This window comes from Ananas comosus, linkage group 16 (assembly GCF_001540865.1).
Source record: "Ananas comosus cultivar F153 linkage group 16, ASM154086v1, whole genome shotgun sequence".
In the NCBI taxonomy this organism is placed as follows: Eukaryota; Viridiplantae; Streptophyta; class Magnoliopsida; order Poales; family Bromeliaceae; genus Ananas; species Ananas comosus.
In genome coordinates, this window is record NC_033636.1 from 4869281 (window position 1) to 4882561 (window position 13281).

General features: G+C 37.1%; 2 protein-coding genes across 4 annotated transcripts; one reads left to right on the top strand and one right to left on the bottom strand.

The window, feature by feature from the left end:
• On the bottom strand, positions 676 to 8160 carry LOC109722423. Of its 3 annotated transcripts, none has more exons than XM_020250484.1 (2): positions 7375 to 8160; positions 676 to 2597 (listed from the first exon to the last, which is right to left on the bottom strand). In XM_020250484.1, the coding sequence occupies exons 1-2, from the start codon at positions 7380 to 7382 to the stop codon at positions 1223 to 1225; spliced, it is 1383 nt and encodes a 460-aa protein (XP_020106073.1). In that variant the 5' UTR covers positions 7383 to 8160; the 3' UTR covers positions 676 to 1222. The 3 variants fall into 3 exon arrangements, with proteins under 3 accessions (XP_020106073.1, XP_020106075.1, XP_020106074.1); XM_020250486.1 differs by lacking the exon at positions 7375 to 8160 and adding an exon at positions 4157 to 7351; XM_020250485.1 differs by lacking the exon at positions 7375 to 8160 and adding an exon at positions 3101 to 3516.
• Positions 10748 to 12878, top strand: LOC109722422. Its single transcript, XM_020250483.1, has 4 exons — positions 10748 to 10921; positions 11015 to 11145; positions 11226 to 11301; positions 11381 to 12878. Exons 1-4 carry the CDS (start codon positions 10786 to 10788, stop codon positions 12838 to 12840), a joined length of 1803 nt encoding a protein of 600 aa, XP_020106072.1. The 5' UTR covers positions 10748 to 10785; the 3' UTR covers positions 12841 to 12878.

A 13281-nucleotide genomic window follows, 5' to 3' on the forward strand; every position in this document is an offset into this window, starting at 1 on the left:
TTTGGGTGGTTCTTTGTCATAGAGAACCCTTACCTTCGTATTTATAGACTTTACAATCAATTAGAGCCGGATTAGAGTCATATTAGGAAATTTATACATTGAGTACCGGTACTCAGAAGTGGGTACCAGTACGCCATGACGAAACAAAAACTTCCTAATACTGAGTACCGATACTCGGCCAATGCAGTACCGGTACTCGGCCGATGCAGTACCGGTACTAAATCCTTACCGGTACACAATACAATTCGCAGAATTGTTGCTCTCGGGTTTTGAGGAACTCAATACTGGGCACCGGTACTCAATATAAAAAATCAGGTTTTTCAACCTGGTTTTGAGGAACTGAAACCTGGTACCGATACTCAATATAAAATATTGTTACATACAATTTAAAAGATTCAAAAACCACTTCTAATCCATTGATCATTAGTTATATAATTCTAATGTCATAAATCGATATGAATCACCATAAAAAACATTTAAATCATACCTGAGCATCGTGATTCAACCTATGAGATGTTTTCGAGTTCTTCTCGGAATCTTGGATTCTTCAACCTTCGACAACACGAACCGAACCCTTCAAAACTCCGACTCAAATAACAAAACTTGCCAATACAAAATCCCTAACAATCTCCCCCTTTGGCAATTTCGTGGCAAAACCCAAAAACAGATGAAAAGTGAAAAATGAAGTTCAATGTCATTACCAAACCATCAAACCCCTCGCATGTAAGATCCAAAACAAAATTACAAACGAACTCCTAAGATAGGCTCTATGACTTAGACACAACTAGGAGTGTTGAAGTCGTGTTCCCTGCAAAACAAATTCTCCAAAAACGAAGTTCAAATCAAAGTAATTTCATATCTCTTTCCCCTTCGGTTCTGGTTCTTTGCCAAACATCTCCAGACATCTCCTCCTTCATCGTCAACAGTGTCCTCGAAGTGCAAATCTCTCTCCCTTTGTTCAACTCTTATCTACCTATGTTTTCCGCCTTTTTGTCAAAAATTGCAAAAAATAAAACATAAAGAGAACACATACTATGAAAAGAGTAGCAGTTAGTCCATAATTACACGACCAAAACAGAACAATAAGTTGTTACGTCCTACAAGCAAAGACACGAGAAATAAACTACAGTACATAAGAGAGCTAAAATATCACTCATTGTCTCCATCATCGCCATCATCTTCTCCTTATTTAACATCTCCATGTGCTCCTGTAGTAGATGGCTCAATCGGGTGTGACTGCAGCAATATTATCATGGCGACAACCAAGCATCTCCAATATTTTCTTGACGTCATCCTCCACTTTCTTGAACATTTCCTCCATTTTCTTAAAGCCTTGTTCAACCCGCTTCTTGATAGTCCGAACCTCATGGTGTAGCGATTCCATAGTAATCACTCCCCCTGAGCTGGACGATCCCTCACGCTCTGCTGGCCGAGCGGCTAAACTAGAAGTAGCAGTCGTGTAGGCTTTCGTTTGCTGAAAGGTTTTCAAGGTGCTAATTGACTTGGCCAATGTGACTCCATCAATCGGACCTAAGCCATAGTCATATTTGTTGCATGTCGTGTCTACCTCATTACTTTCCAAAATCCTTGTGATCAAAATAGGAAATGGGAGTAGCTCACGTTGTCCCGAAGACTGAATCACATGTGTCATCTTTTGCCACATCAAGAAAGGGATGTTGACGTTCAATCCTTCAGCACGCTCCGGGTGGCCAAGCAGATATAGAAGAACGAGACGATCCCAACGAATCCTCTTCGTCCCAATCGTAGGCAGCACATTGTAACAAATCACCAAAGAGAGGATATGATATTCAGGCTTTAAGTCCTTGGATTCCACATATAAACGATTCGTCCACGTTCCCGACTTGCAAATTGCATTTATCACTGTGTTCCAGTGGGATGACTGTTGAATCATTCCATGTGTATATTGTAGTCCTGAGGTATCCACATTTAATCCATACATGTCACCAAGAGTGTGAGGACTGACAAGTATCTTCTTTCCACGAACATACGTCTCAAAAAGATATGTCCCTGTCTCCTGATCCTCAGCAAGTACTTTCCCGCGCATATAAAATTCTCGAATAAGTTCCACGCAAAAAGCTGCACGTGCTTGGATCATCCCAACTGGTTCAATAACAGCTCTTTGTAGTAAGTGTCCAAAATCCGAAACCTCCCTTATGAGTTCATTGAAATTCACAAAGCGCTCCGCTAAGCAAGTTCGACTTGCAAAAGCCTTTTGTCGTTGTGCATCAACCGATTGTGCTTCCGCAGCATGCTTAGATCGTCGTTCACGTTCACTTGATCCTTGTTCTCTAATGACTGGACCGCCTGTGCTTTGTCGAGGAGAAGAGCTTGCACCTCTCTTCCTTCTTGAGGTCTCAAGTATTTTTCCTTTTCCTTTTGTCGTTCGTTCCTCAATTTCAGCTTCTCCCTCAAATGAACTTTCGTAATAGTCAAAATACGATCCCGACGTGTCTTCCTCAATACGTGTCCTTTTAGTATATTCTCGACGTCCGCATCCACGACCACGACCACGACCACGACCTCCTCCAGTGGCCATGAGCACCACAAGAGCAAGAAAGAGCGAGAAAGCCATTCTCCTGGGAAAAAGTGAAACATGCAAATGTATTAACATAATCATAATCACAAGAAACATGCAAAATAGTGTAAAAGATTTCTAATCAACTTAAAATTCGCAAAAACACTTTCTAACAAATTCAAGCAAGTTGTTTCATGGAATATGACTTTCCGACAAAAATCTCAAAAATCTGACATTCGAACATAGTATAGATCTTAGATTCATAATTTATATTGCATTATTCTCAAATCTAAATATACAAGAATCAAGCATGCATGTAATTAATGCCAAACAAAACAAAAAATCACAAGAAATTTCAGCAAAAACAAAGATCTCTTCTCAACGCAACAAAAAGTATTAAAAACTGAAAAACTAGGGTTTCGAAGATAAAAGGACGAAATTTGGAGAGAAAACTTATAAATCGATGGAGGAAACTCGAAGATCCAAACGAGATTGATGTTAGGGAAATTCTAGAGAGAGAAAGAGAGTTTGATTGAGTTTAGAAGTGAAAATAAACTCTCATACCGGTATTAAAACGCAGTTTCGCAGACCTAGTCCTCATACCCGAAAACGCGTACCGGCACTCAATACAAAAGTCTGTTTTTAAACGTTTGGGTTCTGCGGTACCCGAATCTAGTACCAGTATCTCTTGTTCCGGTACCCAAATCTTAGTATCGGTACTCGGTGCCTGAAAAGTGATTTTCACATCTAATTCATACAATTCAAATTAATTTCACAAAAAATAAGAATTGTACTCCAAAATTATCATGATGATAATAAAATATTATATGATTTCTTAATTCATATAAACCTCAAAATTAAGTCATTAAAAATAATATAGCGGCTCAAAGACTATCAAGATGTAATGGATCATGAAAAACGACTTATAGAAATTCACCAAAAAATGACACCAATTTATCGCATAAACTTAAAATATGCATTTTTTTTCAACTTTTTCGGTTACACATTCAATATCCATGTGGTAGCTTCAAATACTTACCGGACGACCGGAATGGTAGCTCTTTCCTACATGTGATGGTAGTTTTCACACTCCCTTTGGGATGTTACTCTTTCCACATCTTTCAATTTAGGAGCCTTTTTTTCTATATCAATTTTTCACATTTTTTTTCAATAATACAAACCCCCCTTAAATTAAGCAATCTCGCATTTGAAAGAAAATTTGACAAATTTTAGTCCATTAGCGAATAACCATTCATCATATTCAACACTCACAACCGAGATAGTTTAATTGCCAAGAGATCAAACATGATTACATAAATTTGATTAATATAAGTATTAAGAATTCCTATAATACATTATCTTCAAAGATAATAAAAGTGGAGTAAAACCGATAATTAATATGAACTTAACTCGAAATGAATGAATTAGAATTTGAGATGTTCAAGGCACTTTCCTAGTTTAATTTCCCAATGAAAGATTCTAAGACAAATTCCAAGCAACAATCATATCAACGAATATCCAAACATGTAATGCAATGATTAAAAATATGCAATAATCACCAACCAAAGCACTACACAAGAATCAAAACAAATTAAGATTTAAGACAAGGAAAGATATCACCTTTCCGAACCCAAACTTGTCGGATTGTTGGATGTCTTGATTTGTTAACATTAGGTGCCGCTTGTTTTGACTTCCGATCAACCGTCGGTCTCCATGTTGCATTCGGCTTTGTTTGAGCTTTTTGTTGAAACTTAGACTTTGGTTCAATCTTGGTTGCTCGACTTGATTGATGATGCTTTTGAATCCGTGGGAGTTGTCGAGTATTGGAAAATGCCGATAGATGTTTAGAAGATGCCGATGAAGTCTTCTTATCCTTTTTAGGGCATGTCTTCTTAATATGACCTTTATTTCCACATCTATGACAAACTTTCTCCTTCAAATTTGTTGAGACTTTGAGTGTTGAATTTTGAACCATCTCAACATATATCTGCTCAAATCCAAGCCCAAGTTTGTCCGTTTGACCTTTATTTCCACATCTATGACAAACTTTCTCCTTCAAATTTGTTGAGACTTTGAGTGTTTAATTTTGAAACATCTCAACATATATCTGCTCAAATCCAAGCCCAAGTTTGTCCGTTTGACCCAATCCGAGCATATGATCTAGCTTTTTCGATCCGGAGGAAAACTCTTGAATGTCGGATTTGAGTTGATGAACTTGTTTGGTCAAGATTTGATTGGATGAAATAATTTCTTCATGTTGTTGTTCTAGAAAACCAACCTTGTCTTGATGTGATTTGATCGTTATTTCCGATTGATCTAGCTTCTTTTGGAGGACCTTATTGTTCTTTAATATGTGTTCCCTTTCCTCCTCAAGAGCTTTATTTGAAGTACTCAAAGTCTTATTGTCATCCTCAAGCTCCAAAAGTCGTTTCCTCAACTTTTTGTTGTGCTTAGCCAGTTTCTTTGATTCTTTGAAAAGTTGTTGATATGCCTCTGCGAGATCTTCCTCGTCTGACTCCTCGATGCTTCCATTACCATCGCTCAATGTTTCATGCAAAACCAATGAAGCGGAGTCAGGTACAATAAAAGATAAACAAACAACAAAAATGAAGGTAAAGATGTATTTGTAAATAAAGCAATAGCGTCATTCCTTTCTTCGTCACTTGAGATCGATTCACTAGAAGTAAAATCATCCCATGTTTTAGCTTGCAAAGCCTTCTTTTTGTACAATTTCTTATTAGGACAATCCGTAAAAACATGACCATAGCCTTTACATTTGTAACATTGGATTTTTCCTTCGAAATCATCTTTTTCTTTAAAAAGCTTTTAAAGTTTTTTGTCTTTTGAGTTTGAGCTTGAAGATATTTTAGAAAAGATTTATGTTTTGAGGATGAGGCTTTGTTGGCTTTGTTCTTCCGGAAGTTCCGACGAAATTTCTTCGTTAGGAGCGCCAGTTGATGTTCAAAGTCGGCAAGCGAAATGTCTCCGTCGGAATCCGAGTCATCGTCTTCCTCCTTTGTAGATTTGAGTGCAACCCCTGTACTTTTAGAAGAAGACTTGACAGAAGATTGATTAGTAGGAAAAGTCATTTCATATGTTTTTAAAGCACTTACTAATTCCTCAATTTTCATTTCATCCGAATGTTTAATGGTTTCAATTGCCGCAACCTTCAGACGAAATCTCTCGGGAAGCGTTCTCAAGATTTTTCTTACAACTTTAGGTTCTGAAATTTTCTCTCCCAAGTTCGCGCATGTATTAACTATGTCTTGAAGTCGAGTATAGTACTCGGTAAAATCTCATATTCCTCCATACAAATTGAAACAAATTTACTTATTAACATTTGTAATTTTTGACCCTTTACCAAGCTAGTTCCTTCATGCGTAACTTGAAGAGTATCGCAAATTTCCTTTGCCGTTTCACAGGCCGAGACGCGTGAAAACTCGGTTTGAGACAAAGCGTTAAATAAAGCATTAATTCCCCTACCGTTGTAAGACGATAAATCTTTCTCTTCCTTACTTCATTTATCATGAGGTTTTGGCTTTTCAATATTCTCAACTTTTTCAGTAGGATGTTTCCATCCAAATTCAATGGATTGCCAAACCCGATCGTCAACGGCTATTAGAAAGGCACTCATGCGAATCTTCCAATAGGCGTAATTAGTCCCATCAAATAACGAGGACCTATTAATGTTACCGCCTTCACCTATAATGAAAGATAAATCTAAATCTCGCTCTGATACCACTTGTAGGTTATGGGAACCCTAGGATCTATCTATATACTCTCAAACACCTAGAAAGGGGTGAATAGGTGAATAAGCCAAAAACACAAATCTCAATACGATAAAAGTAAATGCGGAAAATAAAATAGCATACCAAGATTTACGTGGGAAAGTTCCAATTTGGAGAAAAACTCACAGGACCAACACGCGAAAAACAATCTACTTAAAGAAAAAGATTACAAGGTGATTACCGACTCCACAGACTCGACCTCTCTTTTACCTCCTACGGATCTCGCGCACGTCACTTGGTTGTCCATGCCCCACGTCCGAATCCACGGACGTCACGCCTCACGTCCGAATCTACGGACACCACTCGAATCCTCGAGCACTCACGGTCCGAATCCACGAGTCGCCTTGATCACGCCGAATCCACGACACCGCACATGAAGAGTAAATTCATATTTCTATGGTGATCCTTTGCTTAGAGTGTCGTTGAAGAACGAGAGAAAAATCTCTAAGCAAAACTTAGATCAATTCGACATACATATATTGAATTCCAATATCTCGAATTGACCTAAAGAGGCTATTTGGTGGAAAATGGTTTAGAACGAAAAACATAGCCTCTAGGGTTACTCTCTTATGTATTCTGAGTGCTTCTTCGTCAGAGAAAACCCTTACCTTCGTATTTATAGACTTTACAATCAATTAGAGTCATTAGAAAATTTATACATTGAGTATCGATACTCGGAAGTGGGTACCGGTACGCTATGACGCAACAGAAACTTCTTAATGCTGAATACCGGTACTTGGCCAATGCAGTACCGGTACTCGACCGATGCAATACCGGTACTAAATCCTGGTACCGGTATACAATACAACTCGCAGAATTATTGCTCTCGGGTTCTGAGGAACTCAATATTAGGTATCAGTACTCAATATAAAATATTAGGTTTTTCAACCCGGTTTTGAAGAACTCGAACTTGGTACCGGTACTCAATATAAAATATTGTTACATACAATTTAAAAGTTCCAAAAACCACTTCTAATTCATTGATCATTACTTATATAATTCTAATGCCATAAATCAATATGAATCACCATAAAAAAATTTAAATCATACCTGAGCATCGTGATTCAACTTGTGAGATGTTTTCGAGTTCTTCTCGGAATCTTGGATTCTTCAACCTTCGACAACACAAACCGAACCCTTCAAGACTCCGACTCAAATTTTGAATCTTACCAATACAAAATCTCTAACACTATTAGTAGAGTAAGAAACCGTTATTATAATGATAAATCTAGATCCGTGAGAAGAAAACACAGTACTGTAAGATCATATATGAACAATGGAATTATCAGTGTAAATTATATTAAATCTACTGATAATTTGGCAGATCCATTAACCAAGGCCTTGGGAAGAGAAAGGATCTAGAGCACATCGAGAGGGATAGAGTTGAAGCCCATAATATCATGAACCATGTATGAGGATGCTCAACCCGATGATCAGGGATCCTGAAAATTGGGTTCAATGGAAAAAACGAATTATATAGTGGTCGTAAAGAATGCACAATATATAAATATATGTGATCGTATCTTTACCTATCCCTATAGTGTGGGTGCATTCATCCTGTAATTATAAAAAAGGGTTGAGGTTTTGCTCTTAATGAAATTTGTGACTCTTATGAGCAGGGTATCAGAATTACAGAAGCACCCTTGACGGATTTCATCTATGTGAACATGAAAGTGAGGCCGTTTCCTATGAGAATGTGCTTATTCTCAAATATGCTCATGAAAATCAAAATCAGCTAGCACAAGGCAGTAATGTGCTAGCTAGTACAGCTCATGTCAACACCTGGATTGTTATATGTAAGCAAATACTCTCTATTTCCCCTAAGCCGCCCCCGTGCCACCTTTTTTTTAAAATTTTTTTTTGGCTTTTGTTTTTTTTTTTTGCTTTTGCTTTTGCTTTTTTTTTTCTCTTTGGCTCTATTTTTGTTGTGGGCATCTATCACATGCCCAGTTTTCTTTTTTTTTTTGTCTTTTTCTTTAGCATTTGGTTGATTAGTTTGGTGTGGCCCATAGTCACATGCACACAGGTCAAAGCAAATTTTTTTTTTTTTGTCTTTTTCTTTGCCATTTGATTAATTGGGTTGCTGTGGACATCATATCACATGCCCACCGTGTAATTTACTTTTGTCGTCTTTTTGTTTGGCCTTTGGGTAACTCAAAGGCCGGCCTTTGATAACCCAAAGGCCAAACAACTATAATGCAAAGGCTCCGAGTGTGAGATTATAAATTCATGCAAACCCGCCTCCAAACCTCTGCACGAATCTTTCTTTCCTTCGTATTCTTTCTTCCCCTTTCTTTCTTTTGCCAGTGCTTAGCAACCTTAGCTATCTTCTCCTCTCTTTTTTTTTTCTTTTCAGTTCTTACATATCTTCCTAAAATTATTTGTCCTCTTTCTTTCGTCGCTTGAAAAGAAGTCGCTTGAAAAGAAGGCAAGAACATCTCATATCGCAGATTTGCTTATTAGGTAAGTCAAAAAAAATTATAATTTAAATTTTTTATTTATAAATATAGCGGCTAATTTTTAATTGACATATCTGATCCAACACAGACATCCACTTTCTTTGAGCAAATTATTTTATCAAAATTTCTCGCACTGTGAAGCGTTCGGCGAATCAGGGTAAACAACATCAATTATAATTTCTTTTTTTGCATCATAAGATATAAAATATTGATAAAATTAAAAGCCAAATGAAATCAATTGATATTTAAGTTTATTTAATTTATTTGTCATTTCGTTTTATCTGTTATAATATTCTATAATTTTATCTGTTATAATTTTTTCAAACTTATCAAAAAATAAAAATAAAAACAAAAGAATTTTCAAATTTGGTACTTAGTAGATATGATACTTTTTTCATCATATCGTTCTTTTTCTTATTTTTCTGGAATAGATTTTATTTTATTTGTTTGTATGTCAATAATTATAGATCATAATGGCACCTAAACGATTAGAAGATTATGGTTGGCAACATGGACAAATGATTGATACGAATAGGTTTCATTGAAAGTGCAATTATTGTAATATGGTCGGAATGGGCAGAGGTGTCACTCGCCTAAAGAAACATATTGCTGGGGGTTTTTCTTAAGTATCAAACTGCCCTAAAGTCCCTCAGAAAATAAGTCATGCAATGAAAATTGAGTTAGAATCTTCAAAATTAGCAAAAAAGAAAGTAAGAGATGATCGAGATGATCTAGATAAACGAGCGGCAGAATATCCCCCTATTGACCCATATGAAGGTATAGGTGATGAATTAGATGCTGATACTAGAGCTGCCATGGAAGCATCTGCACAAGAAAGATGGCAGCAAGATGAAGTCCAACGACATAGAGCACAATTTGGACGGTCTCAGTTTGATGCCGGTGGTGGGTCTGGGTCTGGGTCTGCACAATCTGGTTTAGCTCGCAGTGGTTCTGTTAGCCGTTTGTTCGACAGATTTAAAAAAGGACCAAAAGAAAAAAGTGGAAGACATCCAAATATTATAGATATAGACCCAATGGCCATTCCACACTCAGATGCTCAACAGCAACGTATAGATACAATGTTAAAAAAAGATAAAAAAGGTAGAATTGGTAGAGCTATAGCAAAGTTTTTTCACTTTAGTCATATTCCTTCCCATGCAGCAAGTACTCCATATTATAAATCAATGATTGCTACCATACAAAAAGAGGGTCAAGGAGTTGAACCTCCAACACCGTATGAGCTCTCTAACAAATATCTTGACGCCGAGGTCAATGATATTCATGAATGGGTAAAAAACTTAAAACAACTGTGGGAGATGTATGGTGTGACATTGATGTGTGATAGTTGGACAGGACCAACAAAAATGAGCATTATAAATTTTTTAATTTATTGTAATGGCAAGGTGATATTTCACAAATCAATCGATGCAACCGGTCGATTTGAAGATGCTGACTATATATATGCATTATTGGAACAAGTTTTACGTGAGGTTGGTGAGAAATGTGTGGTACAAGTTATATCGGACAATGGTGCAAATTTTAAGAAAGCTGACAAACTATTAATGCAAAGGCATCCCCATTTATTTTGGACTCCTTGTGCAGCGCATTGCATCAACCTAATGATGTCTGACTTTGGTGAGATAAATCGGGTGAAAAAAACTGTACATACTGCACAACGTATATCTAAATACTTGTATAATCATCTTTGGGTCCATGCTTTAATGGTGAAATTCACAGGACGAGAACTCGTACGTCCTGGTATTACACGATTTGCAACAAATTTTATTGCTCTAACAGTATCCTTCAAAATAAAAATGGATTAAAGTCCATGTTTGCATCAGATGAATGGCAAACATCTCGTTATGCCTCCACGGCTGATGGAAAATCGATTGAGCAAATAATTATGTCTACCAAGTTTTCGGATTATGTGAAAGAGATTGTTGATATTGTGGAGCCGCTATATGTGGTCCTCCGTTTAGTGGATCAGAAAAAAATACCTCAAATGGGACATGTTTATTATAAACTGAGGATGGCTAAAGATAATATTAAAAAAAATAATCCACTACGGTGCCAATCTTTTCTAAAAATTATTGACAGACGTTGGGACGTCCAGATGAGCTGGGATCTACACTTAGCAAGTAAGTTAGATAAATTATAACAAAATTATTTATTACTGATTGTTCATTAGTAGTCTTGTATTGATGATGAAGTGATTTCTTTCTTAATGATAGGTTATTATCTTAATCCGTCATACCATCATCGTTATAATCTTGGATTTGATGATGAACTGTTGAAGGCATTACGAAACATTATCAATAGATTGGAGAGGGATCCAACACATGCTGCTCTTGCCATAAGTGAGGTATAATATTTTTTCAATATATTATTAGTTTGCTAGATGTTAATATGCTGATTTCTGATTATTATACTACCATAATAAAGGGAAAAATATTTCGTGAATCCTCTGGAACTTTTGGTGAAGCGGGTGCAATTAACGGAAGACACAATACCGATCCCAGTAAGTAACTTCATAATTTGGACAGTTTACAGCTGATGATAAATCTTATTTGATATATTTTTAACTTTTAATTGTACAGCTGAGTGGTGGCTACAATATGGTGGATCGGCAAAGCACTTAAAAAAGATTGTTGTGCGTGTCTTATCACAAACAACAACGTCTAGTGGATGTGAACGCAACTGGAGCACGTTCGCACTTATACATACCAAAGTGCGTAACCGATTAGCGTACGCTCGATTAGAGAACCTAATTTATGTCCACTATAATATGAGGCTCCGTTTAAGATGCATACAAGAGGAGTATGATAAGGAAAAGGTATTAAAAACTTATGATTCCTTGGATGCAAGTTTTATCAATGATGAATCAGACCCCGTACTTGATTGGCTACAAGATAGAGACAATCAAGAAGACCCATTACTCGATGAGCCTGGAGATCCACCACGACCATTCAGAATAATTGCTGATGAAGCAGGAATTAGTGATGCTGAAAGATGGGCTGACGAGAACATAGGAAGCTCTCAAGGTAATGTGCAAGAACAAGCGGCTTTGGACGAAGAATCCCAAAATCCTGGACGTGACTCTGATGCGGAATTCGAACGTCTTATGCAAGGACCTGGATATGGTCGTTCACGTCGTACTCAGAGTCAATCTGGAAAGGAGAAAACGTTTTATACTGCAAAAAGGCCTTCAACGACAGTCCGAAGTGGTAAGAGTAAAAAAAATATGACATCGATGGATCCATTAGATGCAGCTGATGCACTCCCACAAGATAATGATAGTGATACATCGACACCAGCAGATTCTGGATTACCACAGTCTAAAGATGAATGTAGTGATGATGATGATACCACTAATAGCAGTGAGGATGGTGGCGACTTCATTCCACCAACACAACAGGAGAGTGGAGGTGGTGGTGGCCTTATATTTACTGAAGAGCAAAACTTCACACATGCCACTCAAGATGCTGATCATGGGTCTCGACCACGTCAAACATCCGGAATGGTATATGACCGTCGAAAAGGTAGGAGGTCCTCACAACAAGATTATGGGGAGATGAGAGAAGGTTTGGAGGCAATATCAACTAGACCTCCACGAAGGGATGATACTTTGCAAACACAGTTTGATAGTACTTCAATATCATCGCATCCCTCATATCGACATGGTCTATATGGAGAGATATTTGATTATGATTCATCAATTTATGGCACTCAGAGTGAATCCCAATCCATCCCTGGACATAGTGAAAGCTCATACGGCGAATCTACATCCACTCATGCATATCCACATTATGGTTCTTCTTTTCCATACAATCCATATCCTTATGATGCTTCAGTTTATATGCCGCAGATGACTGTTGTCCATTATATCCACGATCCAGTTGCATATGCAAATTATCTCCGACAATACAATGACCTATATCGGGAATATATGACTTTCTCACAATACCAGCAATACTTATATCAACATTGTCATATAAATCTTGTACCTGCAACTGACAATATGACATATGATCAAGCGCGACAATCTATGTGGAATTAAGCAGTCATCTCTATGTAAAGATGTAAATTTAAATAATTATTATACTTGTAAATTTTATTATTGTATTTTAATTTTTATTCTACATAAGGTATAATTGTATTTTACTTACAAAAAACTTACATGCATGTTAATTGATGAGTATAATAAGGTATATATAGCAAATATAAATAATTATTTATTTAAATCTTTCAAAATAATATTATAAGAGTTTATTGGAATCAAAAAAACTGAAAAAAATCTGTGCCAAAAAGTGCCAGTAGGAGGTCGTGCGTATCTGTCGGCACGCAAGCGTGCCACGTGCATGCCGTACCGTGCCAGGGCTGTAACGGCACGCCCCCATGCCACGGCAACCTTGATGTAGAGCACACCTTCATTATGTATAACGGTACCTCTTTGGCCATCAAACTCTCATATATTTTAATAATAAAAATGAGTGGGGGA